Here is a 13,515-nt window from a genome sequence, read left to right as displayed (position 1 = left end):
GTTGTAGCTGCTTTCAGAGTCACTAGACTCCCCAGCCTGCTGCAAAGCCCTGATGACTCTTCTCTTCATGGTTTCTGTGCAAGCTGATGGGATCATGGCTTACTGGTGGCCCATTAAACAACAACAACAACAACAAACAAAACGAAACAAAACAAAACCTCTTCCAGCAAAGTGGCAGAATTATTACTGGGTGCATAAGTAGGAAGTGCATTTTATATTTCTGCTAAGAAAATGTATCTGCAAGATCACACCAAAATGATTTCTGGAGCATCTGTCATGTTTTCTTACTCAGTACCAGTAACGATTATGGGTTCACTGTGCAACCATTTTTGAGACCTTATGATAAAGGCTTGTCGTTGGTGCCATAATAAGGAACAAGACACAAGGCCTCCCTCAAGAAGTCTAGATGAGGAGATGAGCAAGTAAGCAAGCAGTTAAAATCTAGCTTTAATAATTTATAATAGGGTAACTGCAAGGAGCTCTGAGAGCCCTGAAGAAGGAGGCATGCATCTAACCCAGACCTAAGTATTGTGTGGAAGCTTCAAGGGAGCTAAAACCTGAAGGTCGAACGGTGCAAGGTTGGCCAGACTGATGCTCTTGGCCATACTGATGCTCTTGTCGACGTTCCTCATTCACACAACCAAGCCAGCCTGGGAGGGATGGGAAGAGTGCTGGGGGACCGGAAAGGACCTTAAGTGGTGAAGGAGGTCTGGGGAGAACAAGGCCTTCCAGGTAGACGGGCTCCTTGGTGCTTGGTGGTGGGAGCTGGAGTGGTGGATAAACTGAGGGGCAAGGCAGGAAGAGAATACAGAAGCCAGACCAAGAAGAGCACGGTGGTCATATGGAGGTGCGTGGACTCCCTCTTAGGGCAGTGGGGAGCCACAGGGAGCAGGGATGAGATCATACTTTTCTTTGGTGTTCTCTCTGGCTGCAGTGTGAAGACCGGGGAGTACATTTGAAATAAAGAGATGCTCCATTCTACGGTGTAAGCAGGTGTCCAGACAGCAGGGTCAGCCTATTATCTAGATATCATATAGGTGTACTTTGGGGCTACCTTTTCCTAGATGGATAATAATTATTGATGGAAATCTCTGCCTCAGTGGGTCCTGCTCACTGCGTGCTGTGTGAACTTGGCTGGCTCACCAGAGTCTCAGAAAGTGGTGGCATGGCCTACTGATGTTGTAAGCCAGGAATCATCAGTGGCTGTAAGAAGTGGAAATGCAGGAGAATGAGAGAGAGAGAGAGAGAGGAGAGGGAGGGAGAGAGAGGGTGGGGAAGGGAGGGAGAGAAGGAGAGAGAGCTCTGGAGCTAGCTCCAAAGCCAGTGTTTAAAACTGCTTCCGTGGTGGGAAATGAAAAGTTTGCCCTGATTTTCTGGCAAATAGTGTTGGGAACTCGATGACCCTTCTTATTCTTAGCTTTCAGTGACCTCTGGAGATAAATGTGGTCAAATAAAACTGAGGTCTCCGGCTCCAACCCAGCCTCGCCAGGGATAGAGGTATCTTAAAAATAGCAGTAAAAGTTAGGACAAGTCTCCAGCTGCCCATTTGAGATGCATTCCCAGCATTTTTGGAGCAATGTTTGCTTCAGTCCTTTCACTGCTCTGGCAGGGCTGCTTCATAAACAGTCCGATGACGTCGGTCTGCGGGCAGGGGCAGTGGCTATTGACAGGGCAGAAGGGCTACCATGTCCTGGAGGGCGGATGGTGGCCCAGGCTCCTGGCTCCATTGGAAGGGAGCGGAGGGGCTGGCAAGGGAGGGCCTGGCCAAGGATCTGGGGCCTGGAAACTGGGGAGCCTACTTGGGCATGGTCAACCCAATGGGCCTGCTGTGGGGGTGCTGAGCATCCTTGGGTGGCGCCTGCTGGGTTTCTCCGCAGGGCCTGAGTTCTTTCATATCCCCAGGTCACATGAAGAGTCTTTAAAGAGGATAGTTCTCTTCAGTGCATGGCTGTCTCTCATCTGCTCCTCACTGAATCCAGAGGGAGAGTCAGCTTTTCCGGGCGTCGCCTTTCCTGATCTTTATCGACCCCTGGATTAACGTGGTTCTCATTAGTTCCTAATTGCCTGTACTGTTTTCCCTTGTTAAAGGCCAATTTCAGAAGGCAGTTTGAAGTAGCTCAGATAGTATGAAAATATTGTATGTAATGGTGTTTAGCATTAATATGACATTAATTTCCATTGGGACTATTAAAACAATTTTTTAAAACATACCACTGTTTGGAGTTGAGAAATGTATTTCCTAACTGATTCATAATGTAACTAAAACCTCATTTTTGGAAAAAGCCGTCCCTGATTGTTGATGACTAACTCCTCAGTTTGTTGCTTCGGCACACTTCCTGCCTACGGTGATTTTGGATGATGATGAATTGTGGCAGATGTCCCTGTACCTGTCACTGGCCACCCCTGCAAGTGAGGATGGGACGGGGACATCTGAGCCAGGAGTCTCTCTTCCCCCTTCACACCTCAGTGTCCCCATCTATAAAAATGGGGACATGGAATGAATAATCTCCAAAGATTCTTTTCTGCTTCTTTCTTAAAAAATTTAATATTTCATGATACATGTAACATACTAAAAACCCTAAACATTACGGGCAGCCTCTCTGACTCTGTCCCACGTCCACCCTACCCTCTGCCTGGTCCTAGGCACCTCCCCAACAGTACTCACGGCAAGGCATTTGTGCACGTCTTTCTCAGACTCTTCCGTGCGTTAACACCAAGTGAGCTCATAGAACCTTTAAGGGGTTTCATGGCTTTGTTTAAAATAATGAAATATATTTTGAATTAATGGGAACCTTATTTCTTTAGGTAGTGTATAAATTCTTCATAGTGTGATTCTTCATAGTGTTAGAACAATCTAGATATAATCTTGAAGTAATTTAAAGCTAAATTATAATAATGAGTTTTGTACCAGTTTCACTTACTGTATATGAGTCTGTCTCAGTTAACACTATAATTTTGCTCCTCAAAGCTTAGTATAAAAATGTGTTTGGGTCCCCCAAATATTGGCATTAATTATATCCTTTTGAAATTATGATTTTTTTTTTATCATAAAAGCAATTCTGTATACATATGTATATATACAAAAGGAAAACACTTTCTTCATAGTCCTGACCCCAGTCATTCTCTCCCGGAAGAAACCATTGTATTTATTCTCTGTGGAAGCCTCCAGAAATCACAGTCACATGCATTGTCTTACTTAATTTTCACTGTGCTTTCCTTTAACATTTGATGTACATGCATGTGCATGCATGTACACGTTCATTTATTTGTGGTTGGTGGGAGAGAGCTGGAGCACTTCCGTGTGCTCAGCACGGAGATGCATGTTTTACTAGCTCCATTTTACAGATTCGAATGCTGAGGTACAGAGATGAGAAACAGGTTTCTCGGGGTCTTATAGCTAGTAAGTGACAGAGGCCACTCCCAGTGCACACTTGCTGTTTAGACACTCTAGTGGTTTTGTAATTACAAACCTCTCATTATTACCAGACTCAAGGGCACTCTCAAAATTAATACTAAGGCTCAAAAGAATAAGGAGAGCTTTGGAGTGGTGAGGATGAGATCTAGGAATGGTTCCTAAAATCATACCTCTGAACTTAAATCCCAGCCAGCAGGTGCAGGAAGTGACCAGATGTGGGGGTTCACCCAGTGCTTCACCACTCAGCGAGACTTTGGGAGAACCACACTCCCTCAACCAGGGAGAAGCATCTGGTTTTGGAAGGCCTTTGAGCTGCTGGGAATGGAGCAGAAGTTCTACCGCCCACTGGCCTGAGGCTTCCCTATTTTGTGCCATTTACCTGGACGCAGATCCTGGGAGAAGACCCTGGCAGTTGTGGTGATGGCTGACTCTTTCTGATTCATATCAGCATGAGGGGAAGCTTGGAGCATCTGTGCCCAAGAGCTCAAAAATCCCCCTGGAATGCCAGGAGGCACTGGGAGCAGGGGTATATGTGCTCTGTTCTCTTCATAGGAGAGGTGTCAGCTACCTCCAGGCAAAGGAGAAAGAATAGCTACTGCTTATTGGGCATATATCTAATAGGTCGGGTGGTGTGCCACGTGCTCTTCATTGACATTTCCTCTTCATTACATCCCTGTAAGATGGAATGTTGAGGCCATTTTTTAGACCAGCACCTTGGCCATCAGAACATCGGGTAACTTTCTAGAGGACATAGAACCAAAGTGGTAGAGGTTGCATCAAGCCCTCATCTGGTGACTCCAAAGCCCATGCTTTTGCCAGTGCTGGGCACTGGGCTTAGAAGCTAAACACACCTGGACGACAGCTCATGTGTCATGGTGGACACAATTAAGTTCATTGATCACTCGTCTTTTTTTTTTTAAAGATTTTATTCATTTACTTGACAGAGAGCGAGCGAGAGAGAGAGGATGCACAAGCAGGGGGAGCAGCACAAGGAGAGGGAGAAGCAGATTCCCGACTGAGCGGGGAGCCCGATGCAGGACTCGATCCCAGGACCCTGGGATCATGACCTGAGCCGAAGGCAGACGCTTAATTGACTGAGCCACCCAGGCACCCCGGTCACTCATCTTTTGTGGCCATTTCTAGTCTTAAAAATTATCTCTTTGTTTAAGTAGTGTCTTCTTGTTACTCAGTGAAAACATTTGCTAAGCTTGACTTCTTAGGATGACACTTGAAAAAAATGATGAAATCTGAACTTATATTGGAATGTAAACAACCAATCCTTTCCTGGTGGCAGAGGCTTGCGGGAATAATATTTTTCAAACTGTGAGTCATTGTTCATGAATGGGTTAGAAAATCACCTTAGTGGGTCAGGATCAGCATTTTAAAGACGAGAATAGGATAAGACAGGAGAGAATAGAATCAGAAAATATCGGGGCATCGCACACGGCAAGGGTGTGATTTTCATTTTAGTGACATACTTACATATGCATTAATGGAAAATGATTTCTTACTACTGTAGGTCACAGTTCTTTTTAAAAGTTAGCTTCAGAAAGGGAAAGATGAACAGACGCATAATTCATTAAATTGTGCATTGTTCTTTTCTATGGATAGTTCGTCCTCTAGGTCCTACCAGAGCTACCTTTAGCCCATTGGCATGGGAGTGTTTTCAAGTAAAGCTTTCTGGAAATATCTATGTTACTCTTTCCCCAGATCTTTGATTCAATGGATGTGTTTGTTAAATTTTAAAAATGTTTTGGACACTCAGGGAGGGCAAAGGGACATCTCCAAAATCTGTGGTGTTAGTATCAGAGGTGGGACCAGAATTAGATTATTTATGGGTTCTTTTCAGACTGGGAAAAAAGAGGGGTGAGCAGTGGCCCCTAGAGCAAGGTCAGTGAGCAGCTGTTCCTTCATTGATGGAGCTAGAACACAAGGGAAACAGACTGGTTATAGCAGGAGGGATGGGGCTGGACCTGGGGAAGGGTGTCCTCATGGTACAGAGTAGGCGGATGTGTCACACCTGTCCTCCTGAGGTCTTGAGAAGTGTAGATAAATCCCCTTGGGGGACCATGGGGTCTTTTGGGGGGCAGCTGGAGGGCAGTGAGCCTGAGCTTTTTCCCACCCCAAGGTGTCCTTCTCCATTTAGCCATGCTCTCCCTCTCTCCTGTTAGCAAGCCTAATCTGGAGCTGGCCGTGCTTCTGTCCTCAGCCTCGGATGGATATGCTGAATCCCGTCATGTTTTGCTGGGCTGCAGTTAGCTTTGCTTTTCATCCGGATGTCAAAGCAAGCCTGCAACAGCTGTGATCAGCTGTTGGAAGGGGGAGGTGGGGAAGGGACAGCTCCTGGCCTCCTGCCCAACCCTAGTCGACTGCTTACTGTCCACGTCTGTTTGTCTCTTCCTGTTGTTGACTCTGTCGCTCTGCCTTTTTCTTTCTGTCTGTGTGCATCTCTTTTCCTCTTCCTCTTTTTTCCTTCTCTTCTTCCTGCATCTCTCTGTGGACAGTTGGAAGCCACCATGCTTTTACCCAGATCTTTTAGGGCAGCTGGCTCATTCTGGGTGGGGAAGGGACAGAAAGCACCCATTTTTTGGGCGCCTGGGTGGCTCAGTCCATTAAGCATCCGACTCTTGATTTCAGCTCAGGTCATGATCTCAGGGTGGTGGGATCAAGCCTCACGTTGGGCTCCGCGCTCATTGGGGAGTCTCCTTGAGATTCTCTCTCTCCCTCTGCTCCTCCCCCTACTCTCTCTCTCTCAAGTAAGTAAATACATCTTAAAAATAAATCTTAAAAAAAACCCAAAACACCCATTTCTGAATCCCCCACCTCAAACTGCAGCTCTTGGCGAGGTGCTTTGTGACAATAGAGGAAAGGCCTGCCTTCAGCCAGACTGGGATTCTCGCCTTGACTCTAGTTCTTGCTGGCCATGAGAGAGACCTGGGCAAGTAACTGACCTTCCCTGAGCCTCAGTGTCCCCCTATATTCATTCTATCGGGATATCGGTGCCTGTCGGAAGATGCTATGGAGATTGAATGAGAAAGCTTCCAGAAAAGCTCCTTGCTCAGGGATTGGTGCGTATTGCATGTTCAGTGTAGGTCGTTTTCCTTGTTGGCCCCTCCTCAGACAGAGTCCCCACCCTGCCTTCCTCGGCAGCCATGTGCCCCACTCCTTCCCCCAGGGCTTGTTTTGCTTTGACTAAGCCTCAAAGATCTGTTGAATTCCATGGAGAAAACAGTTCCATGAAGGGTCATAATTCTTCTGGTACCAGCTCTTATCACTTGTCCAGGCTTAGAAAAAACTGAGTCTGAGAAAATGAGCCTTTTTTGGGGGGGTGGCAGAGAGGGTGGGAGAGAGAATCTCAAGCAGGCTCCCTGCTGAGCCTGATGTGGGGCTTGATCTCAGGACCCTGAGATCATGACCTGAGCCAAAATCAAGAGTCAGATGCTTAGCTGACTGAGCCACGCAGATGCCCCGAAAATGAGCGGTTTTTAACATGAGTCATCACAGAATGGGGGTGAAAAGGCAGCAGTGAGGAAAATCTCTCCATGGGTCTGAGAAAGAGGCGTGAGCTCATGTCAGACGCTGACATTTTGTTTCTTAAGCCACATGGACAGATCATAAATGTGGTCAGTAGAAGAGGATACTGACCAACCATCACTATTACCACCATTCCCCCAAATTCACTCAGCCTTGAGCTTGGTTTGAGTCAGCCTTCCTTGGGGTGCAAGAATGAAGCCACCTCTATGGCCATGGTCCCGAAGCAGCCAGCCAGGAAGGAAGCCTGGGGTTGTCTGCAGCCACCTGTGTCATCCCTGAGCCCAGGGGCTGCTGAGAGCTGTCCAAAGTTTCTGGGCATCTCCCTCCCCTCTTGAGCTCATGGCCAGTGGGGCCAACATGGACCACTGTGCTGGGCTCTTCTCATGATTCTTGGGCTTCTCTGGAAGAAGAATCCAGACACCAGAGGAAGCCGTGGGGGATGTTCAAGAGAGAGAGTAGGAAAAAGACATTTCCAGGCCAACACTGGGGTTTTTTTAGGACTTTGGTCCTTTTATTCCATGGACGCTTTTTGGTGGGGCTGTGAATTCCTCCCTCCCTGCTTCCTGCTATTTCCCAAGTCTGGGAGCCTGAGGCTTACCTGCTGCTCCGATCCTTGAGGATCAGAAGCACCTGCTTCCCTCCGTCTCTTCCCAGTCTTAACACCACATTTCTCTCTGGGCAGGTTTAAGGATTACCGAGAGCCGCCGTGGGCCCCAAACCCATATGAGTTTTCCAAACAGTACTGGGCCATTCTGTCTGCCCGTCTGGCTTTCGTCATCATCTTCCAGGTGAGTTGTTCAGATAAGGAATAGAATCTGGGCTGCAGGGGTAAAGACAGCCACGTCTCCTCTCCTGCCCCTCTGCCCCATGCTTTCAGGACACTGTGACACAGGGGTCTCTGCAAGTGGAGGAGGCAGGGAGCACTCTCAAGAGGACTTCCATTAATGGATGGATTTGCAGAAAGAGAATAGAATGCAGAGTAAGGTTACAAGAAGATGTGGGGTAAGATGCAGGGTGGAGACAGAGTCCCATTTAGACCTAAGACAAGAAAGAAAGCGAGAAGAGTAGTGGGGACCAGAGTCTCAACCCTACTGCAGACAAACAGAGCCCCGCCTGGTCTCCGCAGCTCAAGAAAGGGGTCGAGTTCTGAACCATTCTTCTAGCTCTCAGCTGGCTCCCTCCTTTGTTAGCGTGCTCCGGCCCCTGAGACATCTGGTGGGGAGGGCTCCAGAGCCATCCGGCCATGCCTCCATGGATGAATAGCAAACTCGAGCCCCACGATCGCTATCTCTGACAATAGCCGTAGCTCGGGTTGCATGGCCGAGATCTGCGGGTGTGCGGCCCCAGGTCCCACTAGGGGTCCTGCCGCCCTTCAAGAGGGGCTGGAGTGCGAGCCCAGATCCTTTTCTCTTCCACTCCCTCAGGCCTTTGTATTCCCTGAAGGCAGATCTCTGGGGGGCTCTAAGATATCCTGGCCCGACCCTGGCCCAGGAAGTGGAGAAGCCCATCAGCTAGTCTTTCACCTAAAGAAGACATCCATTCTTGCTCTGGGGAGATGGGGCGATGGATTTGAAAAGCTGCTCCCCCCTGCAGGCGTCCCCTGGCTTTCCCACAGGTCACATGGAACACTTGTTATGTTAACACTGTGAAAGTTGGTTTAAGAGGAGAGTGTGGCTTGAAGCCGCTCTAGGGCATGAAAGGCACCCAGGAGCCTCTGGACGCAGCAGCTGGTCCGCTGGCCCTCCCCTGGGCCCCTAGGTGTGGGGGAGGGTCAAGGTCAAGGTGGGAATAGGTTTAGAGCCTGGAAGACAGCCATGCCCTAGAGATCTCGTCTTGGGCTCCGTCGCTGTCCCGGATCTCAGAGTGCACGTGTGCCTGGAGGGCAGAGAATGCCCCAGCTCGGGGGGGCGAACTGGGTGGGAACCAGGCTATGAAGGGAGCTGCCATGTACCGGGCTGAGCTGGCGCTGTTGTGAGGTATTCGCCACTTCAGTGGGAAGTGCTGCAGGAATGTTTGCAAGCGCAGGGGTGGGGCTCAGCAGATGGAAGAAGGAAGCCAGTTACCAGCGTGCACAGAAGCTGAGAATGGAGAAGGGGCAGCTGTAGGCAGGGGCCCTAGATGGGCTGGTGTGGCCTGTTCAGCGGGATGGGAGAGAGAGCGGGATCGGGTGAGGGCGAGGTTGGCTGAGGCCAGAAGTCAGTGTAGAAACCAAAGGTCCATCTCTGACCTGGAGGACTGAGGGCGGGCTGGAAGCCAGAGAGGAGCAGTGGGCTCGGGGGGAGCTCTGGGGGGGGCCAGCGGGCCCTGTGCCCACTTCCCAGGGAGCGCTGGAGCAGGGCGCCTGCGGGCTGAGAGGCCGGGCAGGAAGGACAGGAGGAGGCCAGCAACAGCCCCGCCCCGTGTGAGGCACTGACTGGTGTCATCCTCAAAACAGCTCGGGGGACAGGTACTTATTTAACTGCTCCACTTTCTATATGGGGATGCTGCGGGGCACCTCTGCCCGCCAGCTTGGGGCACCTGCTAGAAAGTAGCAGAGCCAGAAGGGCACGGCGGTGTCCTGCTCCTGGGTCTGTGCTTGCCATCGCCCCCGCCTCGGCGCCACACCGCCCGCCCCACTCTGATGGGCAAGGGTGACCGTCGGGGGGAAGCCCTGGTGTCCCACTGGGCCGGGCCTCTCCTCTCAACCCCTCTCCCTGGCTTTTGGCAGAACCTCGTGATGTTCCTGAGTGTCCTTGTGGACTGGATGATTCCCGACATCCCCACGGACATCAGCGACCAGATCAAGAAAGAGAAGGGCTTGTTGGTGGACTTCTTCCTGAAAGAGGAGCATGAGAAACTCAAGCTGACGGACGAGCCGGCCCAGAGGAGCCTGGGAGGGGGGCAGCGCAGCACGAGCCGGGCGCCCAGCTCAGCACCCTCGGGCCGGAGCCAGCCGGGCAGCATCGCGTCCTCTGGTTCTCAGCACACAAACGTGTGAGTGAGCCAGCCCCGCTTGGGGGCTGCCGCAGCAGCCAGGAACCTCACAGAGAGCGGCTGTGCACCTGCTCGGGCCTCCTGGTCCACGTCTGCTGGGGTCCAGCCTGCCGGGGTCTTGGCAAGGTGTGCGTGTGCAGAGAGAGAGAGAGGCTAGAGCGAGCGAGAGAATGAGCACAGGCAGGAAGAGAAATGGGGCTGCTTCTCAGAAACTTCAAGCTTAAGTTTCTTTTAGGTCCTCTTTGTATCCTTCTGGGGGCTTGGGACCCTATTTTGAGTCACTTGGTGAAAGAACTGGGCGTCTTTATCCCCGGGCTCCCAGGCAACATGAGCCTTCCCTGCGTTCCCTCAGGTGTCCTCTCTCAGGTGGCCACAGGCTGGGAGAGAAGTGAGCCCCCATCCTGAGGGATCCTTCACCCCTTCCCACCATCTCCCTGAGCAGACCCCTCTGAGTCTTTGCAGCCGGGGCTGTCACAGCCCCACTGGGTGCAAATTAAGTCACAGGGCTGATTGCTGTGGCCACTGGACTTGATGGTGAGTGGCAGAGGTCCAAACCCGGGCTTGTCTCCAGTTCATGTCACAGGGATGCTTTGAGCTTGTGCAACTAACCATCACTTAACGCAGGTTCAGATCTAAAGTAATAAAATAAATGGAAACTTCCTTTATAAAGATATGTCTCCTTGTCTTTTTTTTTTTTAAGATTTTGTTTATTTATTTGAGAGAGAGACAGAGACCGTAAGAGAGATCGGGAGCATGGGGGAGAGGGAGAAGCAGGCCCCCCACTGAGCAGGGAGCCTGATGTGGGACTCGATCCCAGAACCCCGGGATCATGACCTGAGCCGAAAGCAGACGCTGACCCGACTGAGCCACCCAGGTGTCCCCGTCTCCTTGTCTTTGAGTCTCTTGCTTTCTGTCGCTTCTGACCAATATTTATTGAGTACCTACTACATCCCAGTTGCTGTTCTCAGCTGAGAGATATAGCAGGGTCCAAGAGAGATCTCTGCCTCATGGAACTTCCTTTCTGCAGAGAGACAGACAAGAAGCTGATGAATGTTTAGGATTTCAGCTAGTAAATAGGGGCTAAGGAGAAATACAAGGGAGAAGGGAAATGTGAAAGCAGGAGAGGTAAGGGGCTTACCATTTTACATATGAATTAATGACAAGCCCAAGATGGTTCAAAAGTTACATCTTTGAACCTTGGGGGTGGGGGGTGAGATTTTCAAGTATGGTCGGAAGCGAAGACCAAACATCGTTTGTCATTGTCTTTCACACACCCCACCTGCTATGCAGAAACCAGTTACACGGTCCTGTTCCTTGGGACCCGGCCCTAGTCCAACTCAGTGTCTGGATGGAAGCTTCGAGGAGGGCCACGCTCCAGAGGAGAGCTGAGTGTTCTCAGGTTTCAGCACACCTGGTGATCTCAGGGCCCACGGGTGCTGGGCTGGTCATCCTTGCTGCTCCCCGTGGCTTCTGTTGCCTCCTGGCCACGTGCAGGGGTGGTGCTGCCACCAGCTCTTGCTCTGGAAAGTGGTCCCTTCTTTTATGGGGACACCAGGACAGAGCTTTAGTGGGGGCAGCAGACAAGGCTGTCCCACGCTGCTCACGTACCGGTAGTCCTACGGTACACTTTAACCACATCAGGCCTCCGTGGTCACGCTCAGCACGTGAGCCTGGATGCACACTCGGTATTATCAAAACAGAACACTGCATCGCCCTACAACAGGCTTCGGCTAACTTGGGAAGAGGGGAGTGGTCCACGGGAGAGAAATTTCCGTCAGGAGCGTTAATGACATGGAGATTCCAGGCACATAAAAGGGAGGCTCTCCCCAAGGACGAGTCCTTCCAGGGTGGGTGGGGTTGGTATTTCCACACTGAGGGTCCGGGGCTGCCTCCAGCACCAAGACACCCTCTGTGCGCTGACCGCGGCTGGCTCAGGACCCCACCTCTCTTCCCTCTTTTTTCCAAGTAAACATTTTCATATGATCACAGAAGTGCCACCTGCACCCCAAGAGTCAGACGATCAGAAAACCAACGAAGAAGAAAGCCAAGTCATCCACAGTCCCCCAAATTTAGAATCAACATCAGCAATTGCTGTGTTTCCTTCCAGACTCTCAACCCCTCTCAAACTGATGCGTATTTTTAGTTACAATTCCGCGGTATATGCTGTCTTGCTGTTTCCACTTTGTGTATCTCATCAATCCTTTTGTCCCGTAAATTTCAGTTTTCTGTTTTGAATCGTATTCAAAATTACGTACCGACCACCTACCACGTGTCGGGCTCTGTATTGGGCACTCGGGATACATCACTCGACACAATGATTCCTGCCCCCCGGGAGCTTACGTTCTTGTGGGTGAGTCAGGAAGACATCATGAACAGCGAATATAAACTATACAGAATGTGAGAAGGTATGAGATGCTATGGAGGAAAAAAAAAAAAGTTGAGCAAGGTAGAGGGGATTAGTAGTGCGCGTAGGAGCTCCGTTCTATTTCCTTCGCATAATGGGCCTTTTGCTTTGTTTTTTTCCTGCCCCACTCTGTCCCGTTAAGGGACTGGAGATTGGGTGTGGAAGCTAGGGGTGGCCAGAGCTCCCCCCGAGAGACCAGGTCAGATGGCGCCTCCTGGGGATACCTAGGTGGGGAGGAAGGGAGATTTCATCTGCCCGGATATAGGTTTCCACCCTGAAAGGATTCTGCTTTCTCCCTCTCTCCCACTACAAGTGAATTAGGGATTCTGTGATTTGCCCCCACCCCCAGGCCCAAACCATCTCAGCAGCACTCCCGTTACCAGCAAGACCATCACACATGCCCGCCTAACAGGGCAGCACCTGGGATTTAGGCTAAGTAAGAAGAACTTCCCAAAGGACTTGTTAAGCTGGGTAAAGACATGGTAGGTGCAGTCCCTAACTTAAACAATAAAACCTTCTCTGAGCTCTTTGAGGTAAAAATTAATTTTGTGATTTCACTATAAAATGTAAAAAAAAAATAATTGTGAACAAACATCTGAAACACTGAAGAAAGGAAAAAAATGTCACTCCTTTTCTTATGTCCTTTCTCCAAAATAGTTAATATTTGGGTTTATTTTGAGTTCATTTGTGTTCTTGTGGTGTATGTGTGGTCACCTACATTGGTCTGTAATAGCATCTATTTTGTTTAATCATACAGGTAATATACACTCATTGAAGAATATTTAGAAAATGCAGAAAAAGTAAAACATAAATAAAACAGTTTAAATCATCTAAGTTTTTACCTCCAAGAGAAACAGCCATGAGCTCCAGGTGGAGGGCTTTGTGACCAACTGTATTTACCACTGGGTTCATCAGTTTTTCCTTATTAAGAATAAAAAGAAATGGAATCCATTTGATAGTTGATTTAAATAAATAAGCTTAATGGCTATTTCCCTGATGCGCTCATTGTAAAGAAAAGAGGGTGGAATAAGAGGTAGACTTCCCTTCCCATTTTCCTCTCTCACAGCCTCTTCGGAGCAGCCCTGTTCTGGAACAATCCTGCTTGGGAAAATAAATGATGCTTTTTCTCAGTGAGGATTCCTTCCTTCCTTCCTTCCTTCCTTCCTTCCTTCCTTCCTTCCTTCTTTCT

General features: G+C 49.6%; 1 protein-coding gene across 1 annotated transcript in view; it reads left to right on the top strand.

Annotated features, from left to right (window-relative positions):
* ANO2 (anoctamin 2) overlaps positions 1 to 10,595 on the top strand; it is a 319,849-nt gene extending 309,254 nt beyond the window's left edge. Inside the window, exons 21-22 of the mRNA XM_081818921.1 lie at positions 7,632 to 7,737; positions 9,657 to 10,595. Coding sequence (XP_081675047.1) covers positions 7,632 to 7,737; positions 9,657 to 9,926 — 376 coding nt within the window. The 3' untranslated portion in view covers positions 9,927 to 10,595. The remainder of the gene's footprint in view (positions 1 to 7,631; positions 7,738 to 9,656) is intronic.
* The last annotated feature ends 2,920 nt before the right edge of the window (positions 10,596 to 13,515 follow it).

The sequence above is a fragment of the Leptonychotes weddellii genome, chromosome 5 (assembly GCF_054177405.1).
Source record: "Leptonychotes weddellii isolate Sample4059 chromosome 5, ASM5417740v2, whole genome shotgun sequence".
NCBI lineage: Eukaryota > Metazoa > Chordata > Mammalia > Carnivora > Phocidae > Leptonychotes > Leptonychotes weddellii.
Note: the sequence above shows the minus strand (reverse complement) of the source record. Positions and strands in the feature narration are given on the sequence as shown.